General features: G+C 53.2%; 1 protein-coding gene across 1 annotated transcript in view; it reads right to left on the reverse strand.

Annotated features, from left to right (window-relative positions):
- LOC105699045 (gamma-aminobutyric acid receptor subunit beta) overlaps nt 1–26,148 on the reverse strand; it is an 84,005-nt gene that overhangs the window by 19,521 nt on the left and 38,336 nt on the right. Inside the window, exons 3-5 of the mRNA XM_023433906.1 lie at nt 24,148–24,215; nt 11,645–11,871; nt 6,575–6,657 (exon numbers count right to left, since the gene is read on the reverse strand). Coding sequence (XP_023289674.1) covers nt 6,575–6,657; nt 11,645–11,871; nt 24,148–24,215 — 378 coding nt within the window. The remainder of the gene's footprint in view (nt 1–6,574; nt 6,658–11,644; nt 11,872–24,147; nt 24,216–26,148) is intronic.

The following is a 26,148-nucleotide window of genomic DNA, read 5'->3' on the forward strand; positions in this document are numbered from 1 at the left end:
GAGGAGCGAGAAGAGGAGGCCGCTAGTCGGTACCTTGTCTCTTCCTTTCCGTTTCTGAGATCGTCGCGGCGATCGGGAAACGTGACCTTTCGCGCCTTAGCCATTAATTAGCCCTAATTTGGCAGATATTCTGGATCGACCCTTAACGGGCGGCGCCGTTGCCGCGGCCGGCCGATTAAGCTCGCGTTACGCTCCTTCTTATTTATCGTGCCGTTGCACGCTCCAATCGGATTAGGGGCTTCGCTTCTCATTCGAGCATGATTTTTCATCGGCCTAAGCAGTCCCCTTCCGTGATCACGGGAAAAAGTAGAAGGGACGCTCACGAGACGTTCCGTGATGACACTCGACGGGGGAGGATAAATGCAAAATAAGAAGACAACGTCGCCCCTTGAGTATTATTACACGTTAATGGATTATTAACGGCCCTCCGGGATTAACCAAACCTATATATGCGTCCGCAATGGAAGATAAGCGAGGAAATTGCAGGAATTATTGAGGCTCGAGTCAGAGCCGCGGCCCAAGATGGCGGACAAGATGGCGGCGCGCGCGCTTTACGGCGGCGGCGTAAAAATCGGCGGGCATCGATGTGACATTGTTTGACGTCCCGTTTTAAAATGCAGCTCCTGCAGTTCCAGGCCCGCCCTCCATTAAAGTGCCGCGCATAGCGCAATACCGGCGAAACGCTCCTCGTCCTCGAAGCGGCATTTATGTAGTCATTGAAGAGAAGGCGATAAACCAGGTCAAATTCAGTATTAAGTAATAACTCCGGCGTCGGGCCGGCGTAGAATCCCGACATATGCGCGGGGGTGCGATCCCGAATAGGGGGATATTAAACGGGCGGGCCGGCGCAATTTTCGGCAAAATAATACCGCGGAAACTCCGACAAACAACCAGCCGCCATTAAACCGGCGCCGCCGCGTAGGCCGTTTCGGGCCGAAAGTTAATTTATAACGCCGCCGCGAGCGCAAAGTGGCCGATCCCGCTGCCATTGGCCCGGTAATTCACCGTCGAATGCGCCCGTAATTGCGGCCCTCGATAATCCCTGTCACGCGATCGCAATTCCCCGTTAAAACCGCGGCGACTCCGATTTCGAGCGCCGCCGACGCGAGCCATCGATCGCTTTGACAATTTACTCGGGCCTCGCCTCGCCCTTCCTTTGATCTCGGCTCGAAAGCGGGGTTAAGCCGAATTTAGCCTCGATCGGACAGTACAAATGCGGCGAGGAGCGTGTGGACATTCGAATTTGGCGCGCGGTCACGTTTCCAAGATGGCCGCCCCGACCCCGCTTACAAGCTAGAGGCCGTGCACCAAGAGTGGGGTTGACGCGCGATCGCTTCCCCATAGCTTCCGCCACTCTCCGAGGCGCGTTAATCTCGGCCGAGTTAATCTAAATTTCAATTGCAGACAATTCCGCGTTGCTGAATCTCGTTTTTCTTTTTATTTTTTTTTTGACGGCGCAGAGGAGGGAGGGTTGACGGTCGATCGTGGGTACAGGGACGAAGAAGAGGCTGGTAATCCTCTTGGAAATCCAATATGGCGGCGCCCGCCGGGCTCTTGGTGCAAGGACTCCGTGACACGAGCGTCGCTGGTGCCCCTACCGGCGGTTTCTCAAAGGCTGTCGGAGTTTCTTCGACTCCAGGCGAATTAAGAAATCAATTCCGTCCCTCGCGTGGGTAAATTCCCAGGAATCTCGCGGCATGTCTCGCGTCCATTGGAAAAAATGTAGCACGCGCCTGCCGGTCGATTGGCACCAGCGCCATTTTCCCACCGAGGTCAATTATTTAAGGTACAGGGGGGGAGGGGGGCTGGGTGCACAGAATTACAGCAAATTGCCCCGGGGAACCCTATTATTGCTCCGTGGTACCTTTCTATCCTGATTTGCGGCGAAAATCCCGCGAAAATCGCCCCGATAGATCAGGAGCGATCGGCGCCCGAGAATGGCGACCTGACCTCGCGATTAAAAAGCTTTCGCAGCGAGGGGCGATTACTTTTGGTGGAAAGAGTCCCTCCCTTCTTTGCCGAGCCTTGGGAAGTGCTCTAACCCCCAAAACAAGCCATTTATGATCAGCGCTCGAACGCGGCGGCTCACCTCGCGAATAAGAACCCACGGGAAAATTCTCCCCGCGAGCGGAAACGCTTCCGCAGCGAAGAGCGATAAATCCCCGCCTGCGGAAGTCCCCTTCCGCCCCGCTGGGATCGCGGGGATGACTTTTAATGGTCCGACGGGGTGATTTACCCGAAAGTTCCCCATTGTGCCGCCATGGCGCTTCGGTAGCGCCGCCGCGCGGATATTCGGAGAAACAAACGATAAGGACGCCGGATGCGCCTTACGGCTCCCGCCACTTCCGGCACTTTTCCCGTAACTGTGTCGCCGATTTTATTGTTCGGGAGTCGAGTCGCCGAATGAGCGAGAAACGACACTCGAGTTCACGACCGGATTTGGGATCTTCGATTCGACCCGTTCGTCTAGGAGCCCACAGGAAACGTATACCTTCCGGGTCTGCGACGCGCGACAATCTCGTTTCCGGCTCGGATCTCCGGCCCGAAACCGGAACGGACCGAAACGCTATTTTATACGCCATTTTATACCGCCTTCCCGACCGACCGGGATATCGGCTTCAAGAGTCAAGCCCTCGATACGAGAGCCGTTTCCTCCGCGCCATAATTTACAGGCAGGACAATTCCCAGAAAGTGGGTTCCCTCCCCCAATTCGTTCTTCTGCGCCCAGCTTCGGGATTTTCGGGAAGGAAGGGAAAGTCGTGAAGTTGTCCCGGATCGGCGAGGTTACCGCCCGCAACTTGGCTCACCTCAGCTCGCACGTTTCGAAGGTCCCGATTGATGCGGAATTTGCAGTTACCTGAGAAACTATAAGCGTTTAGAAATCTCTCCCGCGGGTAGTTTCTCAGGGCCAAGTTTCAGGAAAGAATTCCAACCGGCAGGCCGTCAGGATCGACGCGAAAACGCGAGGTGAGCGCAACTGGCGGCGTCGCCGGGGGACTGTCAGGCCCTCCCGCGGCGACGTTCTTGGTCGCTTTCAAAGCCGCGTCTACTTCCTCCGGCACAAAGCGGACTCGACTCGGGTGTAAACGGTCGAAAAAGCGTTTTCTCTCTTTTTGTTCTAGTTTCGTTGGCGAGCACTCGCAGGGGTGTCACCGCGCCCACTCGGGCACGCAATGCGAGTGCGAGCGATTCGCTCGCGAGGCGGCGCTACGTGTAGGCGATCGGATCCGTTCGTGTCTCATGGAAGGTACATAACCACGTCACGTCTCGGTGACGCTCGGCGAGAAAGCTTGTTGGGTGCTTTTGGCTGCACATCGTGCTCGAGAGTAGTAGATAGGTAGTAACAGTAGTATGTAACAGTAGTAGGAAACATAATCGTGTTAATAGCAATGACAATACCAGGTAGCGACGCCATTATCCTGCGAGTATACAGCAAAGATGATGCGAACCGCCGCGTCGGTCGCCCAAGGAGTCCACGCAGGCGCCTCCTTCGAACCCGATTTCCGCCCTACCGGCACGTGCCACAGAAAAACGCCCTTCACATAAATTGTCGACTACATCCCGAGGAAGAATAATTCTCCAGGACATTTTTTTCCACGACTCGTCCATAAGGCGGTAGACCCGGATTAATCTCGAAGGGCGCGCCTCGCGATTCAACCCCTTGCAGCGACACGGCGCGCCGGCGGCCAGCCGTGCGCACCCCGTGGAAAAGCTCGCTCTCGTCGGCGACTTCTTTCAGCAACCCGGAGAAAGGGGCTAGGATCCGCCTAATTGCCTTAAAGAAAATCGCCAGAGGAGGAAACGGCGAAACGAGCCTTCTCGCGGCCATTGAATCGCCCGGCGCTGCGGAGAGGAGCCGTTCGATGAAAGCAACCCTCCGGGGCGCGGGGGTTGGCGCGCCATTGCGTGTCGGGGGTGTGTAAAGAAACAGAGAGAAAGGAGACTCGCGTGTACGGAGGTGAAGGTGGGTGAGCGCGAGAGAGAGAAAGAGAGAAAGGCGCACAAAGAAAGTCGTTAGGGGTGGGAGAGAAGACCGGGTGAAGAGAAAGTATCTCGCGAGCACCCCCGGGGGTGAAAAAGGGAGCCGAGCCGCGCTTTTCGGCCAGGGGGTGGAAAACACCCCCGATATCAGGATTCCTCCGGTCCTCCTCGTCGGCGCCAGGGTCCCGCGGGTTCGGATGGTCCGGCCGAAATCCACCCCCAGGAAATTCGGACCGCACAATTGCCTCTTCTTTCGCACCCTTCTTCCCTCGCCGAGAGTCATTACCGGAGGAGTTATCGCGGATGGACCTGTCAGTTAAATCAACAGGTCCCGCCCCTGCTGCCCCGCGAATCGCGCCTTTTGCGAAAACTCCTACCTCCACCCCTCGACATGTCGAACCACCCCCGGTTCCACTGTCCTCGTCGTTTCGGTGGTTCTGCCTAACCCGATCATCCCGTCCTCAACTGCGAACCGAAGCGATATCTCCACGAATTTCGCGCATTACCCGCCGTTACCCTTGGAACCCTGCCGCCCGCCGTGGGGCGGAACCCCCGCGTGCGGAGTGGAACCGCCGTGACGGAAATCCGGAGGATTCCGGCCATCGAGTAGAGTTAACGATGCGGTTTAAAACGGCGTCGCGACCAATCGGTGCATCCGCCGTAGGAATCGGCAGCGATCGCTATATCGGCCACCCCGGCCCGGGTTATCAATTATCATCGGGGTAACTTCCGCCTGTGGGGGTCGTATCCGCGTTTCGCGCTCCAATGGGCTTCGGTCGGAACGGCAGCAGTCATCCGGATCCGCGTTAAGTAGGTCGTTGCATTTCGCGAAATGCATTTGCGCGGTATTACTCACCCCCCTTGTCGGCCCGCTTCAACCCCCCCTCTCCCCCCCCCGCCTCATTCACTGGCCCTTTTTACCTCGAGCTTGTTCCGTCGTTCTCTGAAAAACAAAGAATCTCGGGAAAAAGAGAGACGGCGCGCGGCCGAATCCGGGAGAGAAAGAGAACTGGAGTGGAGGGGATGGAGGGTGTACGAAAAAAAATTCGCCACCCTCTCAGTCGAACCCTCGACACGCGTGGAAGGCACACATGTCTTCGGTTGCCAGTAAATGGACGACGCGATATGTACGAATTTAAAAGGGAAATCGATTCCAGGAATTATACGGCAGGATCTTAATTCTTAAAAAAACTTGATACCAGAGTTCGTGTACTTTAGGTGGCCGTGAATTACTCCCTTCTAGTGGAAATTTGAGGAAATGTTAATAACGAGGGCATTTTAACCTGACTTTTACTTATAACAGGACGGGGTGAGAGAAACGCGGAATTTAAACAGATAATCGATTCCTGGAATTGATGTGTCAGGGTTTTTAGTTTGAAAAAGAATCGATACGAGCGTTTCGCGTACTTTGTGGTACTCGTGAATTACTCCGGTATATTGGGAATCGTATTAAATGTCGAAAGCCGAAGAAAGTCCAACCTAACTTTTACTTTCAGGTAGGGGGAAGTGAAAGAATCGCCGGAAGTGGGTCCTCGAAATTTTCGAATAATGTCGGACTCGAGTCTTTCCCTCCGGATCTGGAGCGAAGAGGAGCCGATAATTACAAAAGGCTCTATGAGCTCGGAGGGCCGATAATTATAGAGGACTTGATACGCTTCGAGAGCTCGATAATTATCGAGACACCTGGATATTATCGAGGACCCTCCCCCTCGCAATTTCGGGACTGCGAAATTTCGGCGACTCGCTTAGTGGAACTTCTCTACTCCACTTCTTTAGTTGAATTTCTCTACTCCGCGCGTTCTTTCCCCGGAAATAGAAGGAAATAATAATTCGACGTCCCACTGGGCGATTAGAAATCGATGATTAAATTCTGAAATTATGCCGGGAGGCAAAAGTGCGCGGCGGAATAACCTAGGTGAAAAAGCGAGGAATCGCGCAAAGTGCCCGTTAATAATGTTTACGGTAATGATTAAGCCGCGTACCTGTTGGCGCGACTTCAATAGCCGGATTATTGCCTTATTCGGACGATTTCGATGCACTCGGAAAGTCGAAAATTCGGGCGGAACGCTGATAACTCGGAGGGGCATTAACATTTCCCTCGGTTTCCGGAGGCGCGGAAATTCGCGGGGCGTTTTCGAACTCGGAAAGTAATAAAGCTCCGGCAGGAACAATGTCGTGTCCTAGCAGGCCGGTTAATACTCCCGAGGGACCCCGTTAACCTGGGAACGTTACAACCCCCGTGTATACGCCATTACACGCAAATTCCTGCCCCGCGAAACCATAAGACCTGTTACCCGCGTGTCAGAATCTCGCGATAAACCTGCCATCGAGATTTCGAAATTGAGTGTCAATCACCGAATTAAATGGCGAGGACTATTCCCGGATGACTGCTGATCGGGAAATTTCGACCTCGATTGGGGACTTCATCTTACTAACGCAATCTCGTGTCGCGTCGTCGTTTTCGAGGCTGCTCGCGGAAGTCGCGGATGAAATCTGCTCGACAGGAGCCCCGGCTTCCTGGGGCATGGTTTCCCATCTCCTGAATAGTCAATGCATGGTTAAGTGAAACAGGAAGTCACGGTCGATTACTTACAGCTCTCGATCTCGATGTGACAGAGCTGCCGGTCCATCGGGAAGTACTGCAGGTTCATCGGGCACGATGCAGTGATGGTTAAGCTGCAACAGAGAGAATCGCGGAATTATAATACAAACTCGTTAGAAAATAAGGAACATCGCGTTGCGACGATGTTTAAAGATCCCTTAGAAATCAAAGTGGCATTTCTTCTCGTATTTGCGTTTCCTCGGGAACCAATATGGCGGCAGCGACGCGACCGCAAAACCGGGGCGCGTGACTCCTTTATGGGAGAAGGCTGAAATGGACATAAAAAGGCCCATAAAAGCCGGAGAACCAGGCAGTTTACTCTCCGAAACGAGTTGCGAACGAAGAGGCAAACCGAACGGCGGGTTTTCGGGGGCAAAATACACAAATCCGTCTTCCGGTGTCGCGTATTAATTCCCATGGTGGGTGAAAGAAAAGAAAAAAAACATGGCGGCTCATGCAGCGCCGGTAGTCGAGGGCAAACACGCCGGGTTTTCTGATTCGGTGGTCTTGCTATTAACCCTGATGCTTACAGTCGGGACTGAAGTCGGTAATGAACAGGAACCAGTGGGGAGGAGATCCGGGGGTCCAACAACCGATTTGCAGAGTTTCCTGGCTCCGGTTGTCGCTAAACGCCGGTTAGCGGCTGCACCATCAACGGGAGCTTCTGGTGCCGGTGCTACCAGTCTCCCCCAGAACCATCGAATTCGTTTCCATTTGGACCCGACCATAGATTCTGTTAATCGGAGGAACAGGCTACTAACACCGAAGACAAAAAGAAACCCAGAGAGATTTCTCATTTCTCGAAAGAATCTATCCTTAGACCCTGAGAATGATTCTTTTTCTAGGCGTTTTGGAGAGTACCCTAAGTTTGGTATCGATAATGCCCTAGGAGTCTCCGGCAGAGAGGATATCAATTCCCTGTTAAAGAAACATGGGAAAAAAATCAGAGGATATACGAAGTTCTGGTGCCGGTGCTACCAGTCTCCCCCAGGACCATCGAATTCGTTTCCATTTGGACCCGACCATAGATTCTGTTAATCGGAGGGACAGGCTACTAATACCAAAGACAAAAATAAACCCTTAGAGATTTCTCATTTCTCGAAAGAATGTATCCTTAGACCCTGAGAATGATTCTTTTTCTAGGCGTTTTGGAGAGTACCCTAAGATTGGTACCGATAATACCCCCGGAGTCAGAGGATATACGAAGTTTCATGGTAACTCTACGGTAAAAAAATGGTAAATTTAATACGCGAGTAGGAAAAATTCTCACGGGAGTTTTTCGACACCCGAAGTGTCGAGGGCGTCGCCGATAAGGATATCAAGTGCCTATTTAGGGAACGAGGAAGAAGGCGCAGAATAAACGGACGAACACAGCGGTAGTCATCGCGAAGAAAGAGCGGATAACGATTGGGAGGTTAACAACATGTCGTCGGATCGACCGCTAAGCCGCAAATTCCCGGGCGAGGGTCCATTGTGCATCTGGCAACTGCAGTATTTTCTGCTAATGCTCGGTGCACTTGGCCCTGTCAGGGAGGAGGTCGCTTTCGCCATTTGCAAAGCGACGCGGTATACCATCCCGAGTTTATAGGTTAGGTCTTTCGGTCTGGCAATTGAGTGGGCTCGCGATTGGCCGGCCCCGTCGCCCGGGTTTCCAGAAACCATCGGACCCTCGAGATTTTCTAAAGGAACGTTTTCGATCCCGGTTTTTCCCGAGGACCGTGCCGGTGAAAGGAAATCCAGCGATTTCGCGATCGCCCTGCATGTGTACAGAGAAGATAGGGATGAATGTCGGCGAGGGGCGGAGTTGGGGGGGGTCCCAATGAACGGATTTCCAACGAGAGCCGCATCCTGAGGGAGACGCGTCGGACCCCGAGGGAGCAGCTTCGATTCGAAACCCCCAGGTGAATGGGAGTTAAGTTCACTGTGCTCGTGGATCGCGGTGGTGGAGTGCAAGAGAAATAAAGCGTCAGCGTTATCCCGCCGCATTTCCGTTGTCTCTTTGGCCCTCTAGCCGCTCCCCGCTCGGCAATTAAAGCCGGCCTGTTGACTCCGTATAATAATAACGCGAAATAATGTACCGCGCCGGCTTAAGGATGTACCTGGGGCGGTGGAAGCCGCGCTTATCCGGCGCGGAAAAATTCCGTCCCCGGAATTCGCGCGATCTAGGCAAACCCGGCTGGACCGGAGCCAGAGGTTTATCTCGGGGCTTTAAAATGACAGATTTCCTAATTGCGCCGCGCTTCGCGATTCGCCTCGTCGAGATACGGAAAACGTGCTCTCCCGACGGGTAAAAGAACTGCCTGAAACGGGTGGAAGTGCGAAAATGCGGATCCAGCGGCATGGCCGACAGTTCCGAACGGGTCATCAGCCGTCGCGTGATGCCTTGGGAAAATTCGACGTGCCGCTGTGCTCGTCGAATTAGTTCACTTTTCTGGAACGTTTCGCGAGTATTTGGAGGTCGATTCGGGCCTCGGTTGGGCGAGGAACGAAGATCGAATTGGCGAGGTGAGACCCCGCCGGACGCCGGGAGGTGGCGCTACAAATCTCCCGGGACCCGATCAGCCCGGGACACGAACGAATCGGGCACGGGTCCGCCGAGTCGAGAATGGACGACAAAGCAATCGACACCGCCGGATGAGGCCGGGGAAAATTGCCGGGGAAACGAGGTCACGTGGCGACCAATCGGATCCTCCTCGACCTAACCTCGAATCTTTTCGAATTATCGAAGTACCGACGGGCTTAGGGCCCACGCCGATTGGATCCGGCGCCATTCCGAGTGACCGTGCCCTTTTCTTCGCCTTGTTTCCCGGAGATACGGTGCAATTAATTGCGAAAGTAATCCCCGATCAATGGCGGACGCGATTGGAGGTCCCCCTCCTGCGACGAAGCAACTGTCCACTCGCTTGGACTTCCTTTTCATTAAATTACTGGCTCGAAAAACCGCGGCCATTCCTGTAGAAAGGACCAACCGGAAGGAGTTGCGGCGTTGCAAAGAATCCGCAAGATTCCGACAAGAACCGGAAATGACGTCAATGGTATTCAGAATCTAATACCACTCTGGTTGGGGCAAGAAAGCGAGCAGAAAGGCGGATAACGACGCCTTCTCACGCAATCCGACGCCTTCACCTCTGGCCTCCCCTTATCATAAGTTAAATTATAATCGCCCGCCTTTTTCCTCCCCCCAATATATCCCCCAGAAGCGGTCGAGTTAAATTATTTCTGCGAATCAACCCGAGGTTCCCAGCACCGCAACTTACCGCCATTCCGAAATTATCGAGTACTACTCCTGGAGGGTAATTCCCTTCGAGGTTACCGAGGTGGAAGGGGCGATTGTAACGAAAGTTACACGCCAGCTAGCGAGATTCGGGTCAGGCGATTTGCATTGCTCAGATATATTAAATTACACGGTACAAGGCGCGAGAAATAAGGGGATGCACCGCGGTGCATCTTCGGTGCAGCCCTTCCGGGGCGATCGACGCCTCGGCAATTAGGGCGAGCAGGGTTTAACCAAAGGCATGGTTAAGATCGTAAGGTGTAATTAATCCCTGTGGAAAAGCAATGGACCCCGGTTTTCCATGGGGTCCTTCTTCTGGTGGCTCTTCGTGTACGACCTGACCCTAACGACTGACGCCCTTCTGTAGGGCGCGCATTACGAGCTCCCACCATAGATGACCGCATCGGTACTTATGTACTTACGAGTACCGGTAACATAACCTGCAACTACGGGATGATATCAGTAAGACCGTATAATGGTGGTAAACCATGGTGTACAGTGGTTATACCGGCCTCTAGGTGGCACCTGAAAGTGGCTACGTAGGAGCGTATAAGTTGGATATGCATGGCTCTCCTGAATATAGCCGGAGCGTTAATACAGGATACCCCCTCTCGAGGAGGATCTCCCCCGGGGATGATAGCATAGACAAAAGGGGGTACCGTGAATTTAAGCGCGAAGTTAGGTTAGGTGGAGATCCAGGCTGAGAAGGACGGAAAGCGTCCGGCCAGGAAAGGGAAAAGGGGAAAGGGGCCTCGGAAAGAGGGACGTGGTGGGGCTGGGGGAAACCAGGGGGTGGGGAAAATGGGGGGGCAGCGAGATGGGGATGGAGAACGCCTGTAACGACGCTCCGGGGACACTATAATATCATGGGGATATATTCATTGAGGAAGCTCCGGGAATGACGATGAACGATACTTCGGGGGGTTTCAGGCACCGTCGTTCCCGGGATTATTTCTGAAAGTAGACCCACTTTCCGCTCATACTTTCGAGCGCGCGAAAGAGAGGCCAAGAGTAAGGGAGATGGATGCTACGCCCCCGGAAAGTTAGTAACTGTTAAGTTATAATGGAAAGGCGATTCGTGCGCGCCAAGAATCGCGTGTAGTTCCCCGACGCCGCCGCCAGGGGGACCGCCGGGGTGGGGCATTACGTTTATCGTGGTATTGGGACGCGAAATTGACTTCGGTTATCGACGAAAAGTCCTGGGAATAGTGCTGAAGGTTACGCCGAACTCGAGATGCCCGGGCTCGGCACGGTTGTCGGAGTTTAGCCATTCTCGACAGTCGCCATCTTCCCTGAACTCGTTTGCGCAAGTTTTTCGGGTGGAAAGAGGCTTTCACGGACTGTTGCGGTGATTCTTTGAGGGTTATTATGACCAGAGGGGTATATCATGCGGCTGGGAGTTTGAATCTTCGAGATCCATGGGCGTTTGGGCGAGATCGCCGGTTAGTTCACCCACGCCACCGGGTGGCGGCGCTGAGAGTCGATTCATTGTAGTTTCGGAGCGCGATCTCCGGCGAGATTGATTTTCGCCATCGGAGAGTCGATGAAACACTGGAAGAGGGTCCATCGATCTTGGAAACCTTAGGGATCCTTACAAATGGTTCTATAACGTCCTTGGGAACGATTCGAGAAGAGGTGGGTCATTAAGGACAGGGGAAAGTGGTTTTGTTCCATCTCGTGAACCTCTCGATCACTGTGCCGAAGACCGCGCGAAACTTGGTCGACTTCTTGGGAAGAATGAATCTTCATGCTGGATTTTAATTCTATTTCAGGTGAGGGGGACTTACCGTATACTTCTGGTGATGCTGCCCGAGTGGTGGATGCGGATGAACTCGTTACTGGTGGTGGCGATGTGGAAGTACGACTGCTTCTCGTTGACGAAGAAGGTGTCGGGCACCCAGATGTTCTTGATGAACTCTGAGCCGACGCTCAGCGTCTCCACGCCCTGGCGTCGTTTGAATGCGAGCCGTGGATCCGTCCAGAATTGGCGGAAGTAAAAATCCAGGGTGAAGTCCTGACCAGGACATCGGAAACAGTGATTAACGATCCAGAGGATCCTCGCCCCACGACGGAAAACCAGAGTGCTTATTCGATTCTCGGCCAATTAATGGCTGACTAAACATGGCGACTTCTACTCTTCCGTCGTGGCGTTAATTTCAGATAATTCCAATAATTTCTGCTAATTGCTCCTCCAAGTGGTATCGACTTAACTCGTCGTTATTCATGAAGCTTCACCGTAATTACCATCACATGGAAATATTACTTTTCTGTGATTATAAAATAAATGATGACCACTTCGAGGCTCAATCGCCGCGTGATCGCCGCGCTATTATTTCCGGGAGGGAATAAAAAATGTAAAGTGGGAAGGAAGTAAAGAATATATCCCACAATGTGGTGGCTAGGAAGGAAAGTCATTTTCGGACTCGGCGGTCGACCTGGTTTCGTCTCACTCCGGGTTTTTATGAAAATTGTTTCAATATCCATATTGTCAGCTCTGCGTACTCGGTTGTCGTGGCTTTCCATTGGCAGTCATTTCCGATATCGGCGCCATTTTTAAGCCGGTCACGTACCCGACATAATGTGCAACATTCGCGAGAAGCCAGCTTTCCGAGCTTTAACGACAGTTCACAGCACCCTTGCTTTCTTAGAAGAGTTATAAAGGAAACTACCGTTTCCCGTTAAGTCGGCCTCGTAAGGAGACGAAAGTAGGATCGCCGTATTTTGCAAGTCGTAAATGTCCTTAAAACGAGCCGAAAAATATTTCAAAATGGAGCGACAACCGCTGGCTCCTTCAAAATTTCCAGGAGGAATTTATCGCGGTCCTTTTTGGAGAGTTCCCTTCATTTTTTCTTTCCTCCTTCGCGGCACGTTAGGTATTAATTTTTACGGTGACCTTGTCTATTATCACGGCCCAGGGATCATCCTTGAGAAGACCTTTTTTACGGGGCACCTCGCAAGACTCGAGCTCGCCCATTATCGCGGTAAAAAGTAACGACGAGGTGCTAGGTTCCCGAGCATGGCGATACGGCCTTGATTAATACGATCGTGAAATAATTTCGAAATGACCCTTTACCAGGAGGAGGAATTTCGAAAGTTCCCCTCGGCGTCCGGGAAACTTTCCGAAGAGGCTCCGAGAGCCCCCAAAAGAACCGGGAACGATTCGTTAACACTTTACCGACTTGCGGATTTGGACATAAATGGCGACCATGGTTATCGCAAAATTAAATAGGAAAATCCAAAATTACTACGCTTTCGGCCGATAATTAATTCTGAAAAGCCTCAAGAAAAGGACTGCCAACAGTTTTTCCACTGTTCTTTACATAACCTTTATCTGAAATTCACCGCAGGGTTAAAACCACCAGAATGGCGTGTTAAACCAGCCGTCAGGATTTCTTTCCAAAAGTAATCCAAGAAGTTAATTCCCAAGCGGCGAGGAGTCTTTTTTCTTTCTTTATTCAAAATTAAACCCTTCATCGCGACATTTACGCGGAGATCAGGCAGTCTCGCAAGTTACACAGCCTCGGCCAACTTCGGGGCGGCGCCGCAGCGGCCATGTTGGAGCGCCCCGGAAGTTATTCCTTTCCTCAATTAGCGGGGATTCCGGGGCCGCGAAAGGACTTTCTCCGGGTGTAAGAAAGTCCCTCCGGGGGGAGGTTTACCGAGGCGCCGCCAAGCGCCGGGAGGCGCCGAAGGATCCCCCGAAAAATCCGTCGAAAGTTGCGAAGTGAGACTCGGCCTCGGCCGCGCGAGTCCGCTACGGAAAAGGAAAGTGGAACAGCCCGGCGCGCGGCGTAAAGTCGAAACGAAAGAGGGGGCCCCGAGAGAAAGGAGGCGACAATTTCGGAAATTACACTCGAGGTGTGACACGACGAAAAACGGCGGCCCGTTGGAGAGACGTTTAATGGGTCGTCGTGTAGGCGTCGCGGTGCGCAAAAAGACGACCACGACGCCGCCGGTGGTGGGGAGAGGGCCAACTTCAGGGGGCAAAACTTCTGCGGAAGAGGTTAGGAGGGTTGTGTTCGCGAAGGCGGGGATGGGTGTTACTCCAGAGTAGCTATCCGAAATATTCATGCAGCATGCTCTCCCCGCGACGTATCCGCCACACGCGCCCGGAAACTCGCGGCAAGCGTTTCTTAACGTGGCCGCGCACCCCTCGACATAACCTCTTCTTTCCCCAGGATCCGAAGCGTGCGGCCATCGTTCCACGAATCCGCAAATGACTTCGAGAATCACGCACCGCGATCATCCATAATCATGATTTATCGGGTCACGGTGCGTCGTTCCGTGTCGAGCTTATAAATAAAGGCGTATCTCGAATTTCGCGACATGTATAATTCACGGGCGGTTCTCAACCTGCCTTTTTATCGGCACTTTCGAGAAATATGAGTAGCGAGCCGCACTGCAAGAGTTATTGCGCTTACACCGCGGCTCCGTGTTAAAAATACGACTCGCGATCGTAACTCGGGTAATTCCTTTTCCTTTATCGTAAACCCTTTTTTCCCTCGTTTTTCTTCTTTTTTTTCCTTTCGTCGTGGCACACGCGTGCTCGCGAGCTCGCCGGGACACAGTCACGCAGCCACATTTACGTGCACCTCGTGCATTAGATTTTCTAATTGCGCCGCCATAGGTGTGCCCTCGCGTGCTTAACGGCAAGGTCGAGTATGCGTCTCGAGGTCTCTTTTTCCTCGCTCCGCGGCGTCCGTTTCGATCGTTAAACGGGAATTACGGCGGGTCGATTTTAAGATTGCAAGTACCAGGGAATTCGGCCGCCATGTTTACCTTGCGGAAATTCAAGATTTGCGGCATTTTTCATTCGACACGGAAGTCCCTTCGCGGGTTAAGCTGGACTTCCGCGTCTCCATCGCTCGAGAGACTGTTTATGCGAAGGGATTAGTGATTTCCTTATGAAAAATACCCTGACAGGCGAAGTTTCGGGTCTAAATTTCCTAGCAAAGGAGTGTCCCGGAACAGGGGCCATGTGCGGTTAGAGGTGAAATTGGTTTTCCGGTTTCCTTCCTCCCCCGTACGGTGATTTCGCGCACGAGGACCGACTTTGCCGGGCCAGTAAATCCCAATCGTCGAGAAAAACTCAAGCAAACTTCCCCGCCCGAGATTTGGAGGAAATGTGTCCCGGGGAAATCGCCGAAGGTGGCACCACCTAGGGTCGGTCGCGTAAAGTCTTTGAAGACAAATGGAATTCGTTCGAGACTTCTTTCTGGGTCAGCCGTACTTAGCGGGTCAACGAGGTTAGGTACAGGCGCGGGTTGGAAGCTATAAGAAGATGATGAAGTTTTTTTTTTATCCTTCCCTCCCTGAAGGACCTCCCGCTATCCGGGAATGCCCGCCATTGTTTCCCGGCTCTTTTTTCGGTGGAAACATACTTCTCTGCCGTGGATAAAATAAAACACGGCCGGCAAGAGTCCTTGGGAATCCACGGAAGAAAGGAGCTGAGCCAATAGAGGGGCGTGGCCGTTAAATCTCCGGAAGAATGGAAAGAAAAGCAAAGAAATTACGAGGAACGTTAATTAAACGCGTGCGGAACGAAGATCTTGGTATCCAGGGCATTTAGAGCCCCTAATGGCGGCTGAATCTCGCGCCAAGCGCAGAGCGCGCCCGACGGAGTCTCTTTACAAGGCGCGACCCCGGAACGCTTTCCGCCGCTCGTTTAATCGCGTCGTTCGTGTAAACCGATGCACCTAGGAGGTTCCTAACCTCGAAGTCATTATACAAATCGATGATTGCGCTTCCACCGGGCTTGTTTAGAACCGAGTAGCTCGAAGGAATGGGGTCAATTTGAGCCTCTTTGAGATTCCGACCGCGCGAGCAGTCGCCCTTGGAAATCCGCCGGAAAGCGTTAAAAGAGGCCGGAACATGTCCCGGGCGCCATATTGCCTGGGGAGGTTTTAGAGGCTCTCGTCCTCGTCCGCGAGGAGTGCATCTCACCCCGGCCGTTTGCATCCCCGGTCACGTATGCGTTCGAATAAATGTTGCATCGCGAGTCGCGGGGCCGCACCCTGCCGCGTCCTAACCTCACTTCTGGGGGATCGCGTCAGCATTCGAATCGAGGGATCTTGGCGGACGTGGAGGCCCCTCCGACAGGCTTTTCGCAGACATGGCGTCCTCGCGAAGAGCGCATCGGAGAAATGTCAACGCGGGGGCGGTTCACCCTCGCGTTCCCGGGGCGCAAAAGCCGCGGAGCAAAGCGGTTTCCGGCGCAGAGAACAAAGCCCCCCGCGGCCCCCTATATACACGTCCTTCTTATAAAGCGAGTATTTCCCTTTGTGCTTTGGTATTCCCTCCCTTTTAACGGCGTACATACGAGACGGCGGGGAGTTAAACGCCGGCGATAAGATATTCGATACGATTCGCCGGAGTCGGGGATTCCGGGGGCGACGTGACAAAAGAAAACTCGGCCGTTTCCCGGACAGACGCGAGCGCGTTCCGGAGCTCGGGGGAAAATGGCCGCCGAGGCCGTTCCGCCGGTATTTCGCCCACATTTTGGAAATCCCTAAGAATCAACGATCGTCTTAAACATTTAAAACGAGGTTCAAACGACCCCGCTGCTGATTTCATTACTAAATTCGCCGTGAACCTCGAATTAAGGGGTGGCCTGGTTCCAATATGGCGGTCGAAGTCGTCGAGTCGATAGGTTGCCCTCCTCGTTACACCCCTCGGAACCGGACTTTTTGCGAGGTTAGACAGCTAGCAGAGGTTATGTCATCGACATGGCCACGAGTGGGTTACCGCGACTTCCTGGAGTGTCGCGTTCGCGGTGGAAACGTGATTTAAGAGTACGTCGGGCATAAACTGCGTGCAGGCCGCTGGGTATATAAGGCCTCGCGGGGGGCGCAGTCGGCCAGTCGGCCGCGAGGCGGCGCAGCGGTCGGAGCTCGGCGATCGCGGCGGCCCGCTTGGCCGCACTCCAGGCGCACTGCGGCCCTGCCGTGTCTTACGGCCGACACCCCCGGCAATCCGAGGGTGTGTATTATCATATCCGGCCCGACGGATAGCACCCGAGTTATCGGCCAGCCCGGCAGACGGCCTTTCCCGCGAATCCCATTTCCATTCGTCCCCGTCGACCGAGGCGCGCCCTGACGGGGGGCGAGCTAACCCTGAATAACGCGGCGGCGCCGGGAACGAGAGATGCATTATGTATCGGGCTGAAAAGCTCGGAATTGTGCGACTGTATTATTATTTAACTCCCAAGGTTTACTTTCAGCGGTGGGGTTAATATTTACGAGGCCGCGAATTCGGTATTCCTGCTTTCCGCGGGGGTTGGCGGATCCCCCGGGAATTATTGTCCGTCCCTGGCATTTATTTTTACCGGCGGGGTTAATATTTACGAGGGGAGGCTTCGTATTCTTGCATTTCCAGCGACCGGTATTCCTGAGCAAATATCCAACCGCGGTGCAGGAATATCGATGCACCCCCGATGCGCTCTCTCTCTCTCTCTCGAAGGCGCAAATATTGGGCGCGCAAACGTACCGCGACGCACCGACGGGGCAAGAATTCAAATATTAACACCCCCGCCAGCGACGACGGGTGCTCGGGGGTTGTATCAACCCCCCTGCGTCGCCCCAAGGTGCACCAGAATGCACTTGCACCCTGTGCACTAGCGCACTCGCGTGCACGGAGAGCACGCGCGGCCATCGCGCACTGAATAACAATTCGCCCGTCGAATTGCACCGGCCCAGTTTATATCTAAACCTGTCAGCCATGTTTTCAACTAGTTCCCCGGGAGAATGGAGGAAAACGAGGGGAGTTCATCGAATGTCCCCGCTGAAAGGGACATGTCAAGAATGTCGCTGGGGGGAGAGGGGGGTGAAGGATGTGACGCGAATCCCGCACGGTGCGGGGGTGGAGACCGGGGGACGGAATTTTCGGAGGTCTCCTTGGGACCTCTGAAAAAAGATGGCGGCAGGTCTTCCGGAAGATCGATCGCGGCGATCCTGAGGGTGATTCCACCCTCCGAAAATACCACCCCCACTCGGTGATTATGAATATTTCGTTACACCCCTTTGTGTATATATGCACGTAACAGGGTGCATACGCTTGTATAGATTACTGGCTCCCAAGATATAAATTCCTGGGGCGCGGATTGCGGATCGGGCGAAAACGGCGAGGGGGTGGAATCGTTCGCCACCCTCGCGAGTTAGAATTGGGTCGAGTTTATTTCTCTTTGTCCTGGGGTTGGGGGCCGAAGGTGGACGACTCGAGATCGAGCCGAGGGTTTTACGGGGACGTCTCGGGACGATCTACACTCCCCCGGGACATTGGGAAGTTAATCTTCGCCCCAGGTCGATCGCTTTCGCGAAATTCCTCCCCGATGACACCCACGGGGCTGAGAATCTCTCCGCCGAGGAGAAATGAAATTTCTTTGTCCATTTCATTAACTCCAGCACGCGGATCTAACTCCTCGGTCGTTAATTTGGTTATCAGGAGCTCGTAACGAGAAGTCACCTCGAGTATGGGAATTTCTTTTTCTTTAACATCTAAGGGGGTGCCTCGGAGGGGAATCGAAACGCGCGAGTATCGATTAGGGGGTTTTACCTCGGCTCTGTGTAAGTACTCGCCGGAGAACGAAAGGTACTTAATCAGGTAAACTATATCGGGGGCTGAATAAGGCCACCCTACGGTGCAGGGCGCGCGATAATGGCGGAAACGCATAATGATCAGGAGGAATCGAGTGCAATTCCCGGCGATAAATCCCCTCCCCCGCAAAAACCGACCGACTTATGTCGCCTTCCTTAATTTACGAGCCTTAAGCCCGGAGACTCGCGTAATCGCCGGTTTTTTTCCTGGTCTTGTTTAATGCAACCCTGCATATAACAATCCCTCGCTAATAATCCGAGACTCGCAATCCCAGCTGGGGCCTTCTCTTTGCGGAATTCCCTGTTACTTTCGAGGGCCGTCCGAATTCCCGGCCGGGAAGGCACACCGGGCCGCCATGTGCATACACCGGTGCATCGGCATTCACAAGCATCGCAAGCGAACCAGGCGCGAAGCATATAGCCAAGCAATAATCTCGTTGATGTACGCGCGGTATGTCGAAAGCCCCTAAATGTCGGATTAGAACGTCCCGCGCGAAATTGTGCCATTGCGCCCGGGACGCCGGCTTTCGGGGTTACGGCCGAAAATCCGAAGGAACTCGACCAGTAAAACCCTCCAAGGAAAATCCACAAACCCCCCCGAGAAACCTCCCATAGCCTCGATTTTCCACGGGGGAGACGGACATTTCAGAGAGGCGTCTGCGAATGTTACCCCGTTTTTATTCCAAATTGCAGAAGCGCCGCGAGAACTTCGCCGACCCCCCGAATCTCGGAGACTTCAACGCGTGGTCGGTCTCGCGCGCTGGACTTAATAATTCCTACAAATGAATTACTTTTTAACCATTTAAATCATTCAATGTGCTTCAATGTGACTTTCAAAGGTTTCTCAGGGGTCTCAGGAAGATCTGGAATTTTTCCCGATCGAGTTTCTCGGTTTATTCCGCAATGGTTCCCTCAGGCCGAAAGTTGCACCCGCGACGTGTCGTTCGTAAAAGCGAGACACACACACACGCACGCACGCACACGAGACGTGGCAGCGACCAGAAGCGCACTGCACACACTGACAATGGTGTATTCATGTATACAAAGTATACAGATATTTATATATCCGTATGTTTATCCGTATATATATATGGAAGGGGAGACGTCGAATTGGCACTATGCCGCAACTTGGTGTGGGTCCTCCTGGTTTGTCTTTTGTCGTATCTTTCCGCGAGATTGTATTTCGAATCTCTTTGGTTTTCCTCGTGTGGGTAGAGGGTGTGGGCTGATGCGTGAAATAGAGTTCTAGCAGGATAAAGGATCTGGGACGTCTAGGAACTCTTTTTCCCCCACACGCCGTGCCAGAAAATCACCGGATCAAAGTTCGCCCCCCCCGCTCGATCCGCTTTTCAGAGGCCGTGAATTCTAATTTCTCGTTTCGGGCCAGTTTTTTGCGCGGGTCCTTTGATCGACCGGGAATCCCTGCCCGGGTTGGCGGGAATTTTCGACGATCAAAAAGCGTTCCCGCGGAAATGCAAGACCCTCGAGAGCGCAACCGAAATGCGGAACGGGACCCACTGACACGTAACGCTCAAAATCCCGTGGGTTTTCCGGGGGATTTAATTACATGAAGAAATTACCCGATCGCTGGAGGAGATCCACCTGAAGTAAATGAGGCTCTTTCACCTATGCACAATTTTTTAACGCTAATACGTGTCCGGTGGACCGGAAGCGAAGTGGCTCACCTCGACTCGGTCTTTGGATAAACGGAGATTCATTGCGAGTCAAGTGGCGCGCCTTTTACCGGCCGCGGCGAATGCAGATCTCCCGGCGAACCGGTGCACAGGGTGGAAAAACGTCCGATACGAAAGTTGCTTAAAACGAAGGGAGGAACAACTTTTGTCCGGGGTATTTTCTTCCAGCGCCTCCGGTTTGGGCGGGAGATTGAATTCAGCATTGACCGCGGTATCGCGGATCGGTGGCCGGCTCGGAGGCCGGCCAGGTCGCTTTGACCGGCGATTTTCGCTCGGCTCATGGGCAGGGAAATTTCCTGGGAAATTGCATTGAATTTCCCAGGACGAGCCCTTGCCGTCCCGAGGGTGCCGGCAGGGTCGGGAAAATTGTGGCGGGCAGGAAAACGGGGTTGAATCGCGAGTCACGTTCCAGGTGACAGTGTCAACTTGATTTGGTTTCCGCACAGGGCTCAACACCTGGGGTCCAGCCTGGTACATTCAGCCTCAAATCCCGGTGCCAGGGTGAAGAAACGTCCGGGGGGCATTTTACCCCCCGCGAACCAAGCTTCGGGGGGAATGATCGGTGCGCCCGGCGGGGCACCCCATTTGAGTCTAAATGTACAAACCGGAGCGATGGTTGAACTACTACGGGAATATAATATACAGAGTATATATATATATATACATTATTTCATATATATACCTTGCTATACCTTAAATATAAATATGTACCCACGTGTATCTGCATACACATGGGAGGGGCGGGACTCGCGGAGGTGCGTGCAACGAACGCACCCCCTTGCTTCCGCGTGCGGATAAATCGTCCCATGTGTATGTACATATCCGTATACTTCTCTCCTGGCCTGCAAAGCTCGACCCGTAGTCCGCTTACCCGAGGGGCGCCTCTGTTTTCTTTTAATTCCTCGGAACAGCCGCCGAGGGAAGCGATCGCTCGAAACTTCGAGGAGGAAGTCGCCGCTACAGGAAAAGCAATTTTCTTCCGCGCGGGAAAGGAGACGGGAGGGTGGCAGAAGCCAAAAGAAAGGGGAGGCAGAGAAAGAGACGCGATTTCGGAGCCGGCGAACTTCGGAAACGCGGAGGCCGCTGCGGAACTGCAGTAAAGAGAATTATATAGAGCTTCCCTTAAGGAGGCACTGCATTAAGGGAATTGCATCGCGAGGATCGGTCGAGTTTACGCGCGTCCAGCTTCGCCTTTAACCCATTCCTTTTGTGCCCGGAAGGCAGGGCCTATTTCCTCTGGATTTTTTCCTGGACCCTCGAAAAGCTCAAAAAGCTCGCCGCCCCCTTCGCGAGGGGAATTAACCCCAACTCTCATAAACCGCCCTATATTACAACCGTAATAAAATGTACAGAGAGAGAGAGAGAGAGAAAAAAAAATCCCGTCCAATTTTCGGTTTTTGCCCGGAATTTCGAGGGGCGTTAATTAAGCTTCCCCTGGGCGAGCTTTCGGCTGGGTGTTGGGAAAAAGCAAAAGGATCCTCCCCTGGAATTCTGGGACGAGGGGGGAGGACACTCCCTTTATTCGAAGCTATTCCGATCGCACAAAGTTCGCCATTTCGCGGACCGAGTAGCGGAAGCTTCAAGGAGCTTTATCGATCGGGGGCAGTCGGGGGTGGCGAGCTTCTGGAAAACGATGCGCGACCCGTGGCAAATATCGACGAACGCATTTGCGGTAAATATCGATCCCGGCTCGAGAATAAGAGAAGAACGAGGTTGTTGCGCCCCGGTTGGAAAATAAACGCACCCGTCCCGAGCCGGCTGCCGATGATTGACGAGCTTAAAGCTCGACAACTCGATTCTCCGATTCGATCCCGAAGGATCCTCCTCGAGGGTCCCCGATCGCCCTTCCCCTTCGGGGCCGTCGAAGGCCAATTTAACAGGGAAACGTGACCTAAACACCGCGAAAGCTCACAATGCGTCCCTCGGGATCCCCCGGGAGCTTTATCGAGAAGACGGGGACCTCGCTCTCCATCTCGGACGATTTAAAAGCCGCCCCACGTTGAGCCGAAACGAAAGGTGGAGTGCCGAGGATTTTCGTGACCCGGAAGAGCGGGAGGGACAAGATGGCGCGTTCGACCCTGTCGGCGTCATTGACTGTTAATAATTAAAATGTTAATTCGGGCCCTCGACCGGGGCCGCGGAATATTAATATTCGCCTCCTCACAGGGAAGTAATAAAGTCCCGAATACTGATGAGCGGTGTAACGGGAGAGAGATGCATATTAAAGCCCGCGGAAGAAAATATCAAACGTCCTCTTCGGGTTCCGCCGCTCGAAGAGTCGACACCGAAGGACTCTTCAGGACTTTTCCCGCGGGAAGTATTTCCCCGTTGGTAAACACGTAGGGAAAATTAAATGAATCGGAGACAAGCGGACGCGGCCTCGCTTATTTATTCCCGGTTCTCCCGTTCGGCGAGCTTTTCCTGTATTTGCGGTCTTTCGGCCGAGGGGCCGGGAGGCCTCCTTTGCCATTTTTATCCCTCTCCTTTTTTTCCTCCACGTTTGTTATTTCGCCCCTTTCAGGCGAATTCGGGTTGAGCTTTGCCGGTTGGGGCCATGCAACGGCAACATCACAATCGTCGGACGAATCAACCATTAATGACGATGACGGATATAAATGGTATAACAGTGATCACGATGACGACGGTGGCAAGTAACAGTTAATAGTAAATGAGTAGAAGACAAGATCTTGCGAAGACTGCGGAACGTAGCAAGGTTCCCTTGTGACAGTTCAGCCAACCAAACAGCTGTGACGAGCTAAAAACATAGTTAGTAGGCCGACAGTGTATCCCGATTCGTTGCTTTTGTACTGCCAACATACAGGCGATACGGACGGTGAGGCTCGAGGCGAGCCGGGCCTCTCCTGCGAGGTCCTTCGGGGAAATAAATATTAATAACCCGCGACACTCTCGGGGCGGTATCTGGAGCACCCCAGTAGAAGGTGGAGTCGCGGCGGGATTTAAAAATGATTTTTTCCGCCGCCTCGCCCGGCTCGCCTCGGAGGTCCTGGGAGCTTTTTCCAAACGGGATCGGTGTCCTTTGTGTAGATGTGGGGGTGAGGGGGCGCTTCCAGGATCGATTCCCTGGCATGTGCGAACGCAGAGGGTGGTGGAGGGCCTCGGGAAGAAATTCGAAAAGCGTCCCGGTTCCTGGGAATTTTTCCTTCCAAAGCGGACTCGTTAATGCCGAGGAGCTTCTCGAAGTGGATCGACTTCCCGAGTTATCCGGCCTCGGTCGAATATTTCGTCGGTACACAAAGCGGTGCCAAAAGTGAAGAGGGCAAACTAGCGGGGTAAGATCGACATTCGAGTCACGCTCGAGAGCCCTCGGAAGAGGATGAGCCAAATCGACTTTATGGAAAAATTGGCATAAATTCCGAAAAGCTTCCCGTCAGCTCCGCCGGGAAGCCGCGGAGCTCTCGTCTCGAGTGATTCCGATCGAAAGCCAATCGGATTGGTCTTCGAGGGCGAAACCTCCGTCACTTCGTCGAGAAATAATTCCGATCGCTGGCAGGGCTCCAAATGAGCGTCGACTCTGCCTTCGGCCTCCGAGCATCCCGCGAAAATGGCGGAAACTCAGCTCGAAAGGACCTTCCGGTGATCCTCGGGTTCGCGGACCGAAAATCCCGGATAAAAACGGGAAAACCTCTTTGAGAAAAAATTCTGGACCAAGCGACACGAGCTTCCGACAGAAATCGGAAGCTCTGCCGAAGGAAAAGTCGGCGGATAATCCCGCAGGCAAAGGGACCGGGCAACAAGATGCCGGCAAAAGTCTCGCCTGCGCAAAATTTCAGATAGCCGAGATTAAAGCCCTCTGCGTTCGCTCGCATGCATCGGGAAACGAGCGCTGATGATAGACTCTACGAAGATGGATGAGCGGGAAGGAAGAAGGACGACGGGCTCGGTTTCTAAAGGAGAAAAGGAGCGGTTCGTGTCGAGCTTCGACGGGGTCTAATGTGGAGGCGCGGGGGCGTCGAACGAGTGATCTCAATGAATAAGCCACTGTACCATCAACACCTCGGACACGGAGCTGATGCTGAGGACATACATGGTGACGCCGACCTCCACGGGCGGACCTGTAATCAAGAAAAGGGCGGATCCCCCTGGTAGTGGCTGAAAAAGAAGTTCGATCTCGAGGTCGAGATCGAGGGGCGTCCTTAGCTTCTCGGCCTGGTGGGACCGCGGGGCACCGCGATCCGAAAGTCCCTAGCAGCCCTGAGGCATCCCTAGACGGAGGTCCCGACCAACTAGAGGCGAACAGGAGAACCAACGAAATCGGAGATCGAAGTGAGCCCGCACCCTGCACGGAACCAAATCAACAGGACTCGTCTCGACGTCGCGCTTCGCCGTGGATGAGCCTGATGGGGTTGATGAAGAGCCGCGTTGAGGCCTTAATCGCTAGTCCAATTTCGCGGGACGGACCACGTCCGCGGTTTCCGCAGGAATTTCAGTCCTCGCTCTTCGCCCCGAGCCCAATCTTTTTCTCTTTTCTTTATTCGGGCTCCTCCGCTTTTGGGCGGGGTCTTCAGGGGGGGTTTGGAGAGACGAGTTTCGAGACGTGGCAGAAGTTTGGCAGAGAGAGAAAGAGAGACAGAGTGTGTGAGAGAGGCTGCTCGTCGGCAGGGACAAGGCAGCGGATATATATATATATATACTTCATGTGATCGTCTTAGCAGCCGCGGCATAGCAGAGCTAACTAGCTAATGTTAGGACTGGTTTCCAACGCGCTCGCACTTTGCTCGGTGGTGGTGGAAGGCTCTTTTGAGACGGTTCGACCCAAGCATCGATGTTTTACCAATTAAAACTATTAAATCACATTTGACTAAGCCCCTCCGTGCCTGCGCCTCGATCGGGTGGACAGGGATTGGCCAGCCAACCCCCCTCCACCTGGAAACTCCGAACTTGCGCATAGGCGCAGGCACTTCGGTCAAAATCTCCCCTTTTAGTCACATTAATCGGAATAAGTAGGATGTGCTTGCGCCTCTACCGTCGCCTAAGAGGAGAGTAGATTGATCATGAGGGATTGAAATGTTTTGTGGTACCGTCGGTGACCCCGAGGGAATGATCAATGGGCGCTGAAATCGCATTACGCGTAGGTCGACTTCTGTGATGTACAATGAAAGAGACAGTGCGACGATATCTATATTTCTTCGGAGATACACCATTTTCCAACGATTTATTTCGATTATTTCATTGTATTTCTCATTTCTTTTCCTTGTTTGGAATTTTATACGTAATGGAATTTCATTGTCAGTAATGAAATTTACAGCTTAGGGTGCATATACCACTATTAGGGTGCCATGTGAATTGATACTGACGTTTCTCCTCACCCGCGTCTGACCATACTCACCTTGAATCACTTTGCACTTCACTGTGTGGAATCGGCGTTCAGGGAATAAGGCGATCGATGATCAGACACAGGAAGTAATTTAATTTCTCCCATCCCAAATAATTCTAATTAATTGTTCCCTTCGTCCGGGATTATTTACTGGATAAGTATACTTTGTTTTAGGATGGTTAGTTCATTTTCAGCGGCAGAAATTTTCTTTCCTCTTTCAGTGCATTCCACGAGGTACGACTTACGGCGCGATGCGGTTCTCCGGTCGCATGGCACGGCAATGGGAGTTTAATTCGAGCTTATATCGTAGTGAGTGCATGCCGCTGGCTAACCACACACTCTTCTAACACTCTCTAATAACGCACCACAGACAGAGCAACCTCACCGGAAGTGTCTTTCGAGGCGCGCGCGAGGACCCGAGGGTCGCGTGATGAAGCCAATTAGATCCTTGATCCTAGATCTCCATGGGATACACAGTCTCGATCCTTCCGGATCGTCTAAATGACCGTAATGAGAGAAATTTCCAAAATCCGCGCCTCGAAATTCCGCGAGCATGGCGGCTCGCCGCAGGGGGTGGGGGCCTCGGAAAAGGGTACACTTTAGTTCCAGGTTTCTGGCTACAGGCTCTTCGCTTAACTTGGGAATTTACCCTTTCGATGAGAAGTCAAACC

The sequence above is a fragment of the Orussus abietinus genome, unplaced genomic scaffold (genome assembly GCF_000612105.2).
Source record: "Orussus abietinus isolate OABI.00-Male unplaced genomic scaffold, Oabi_2.0 scaffold3, whole genome shotgun sequence".
Classification (NCBI taxonomy): domain Eukaryota; kingdom Metazoa; phylum Arthropoda; class Insecta; order Hymenoptera; family Orussidae; genus Orussus; species Orussus abietinus.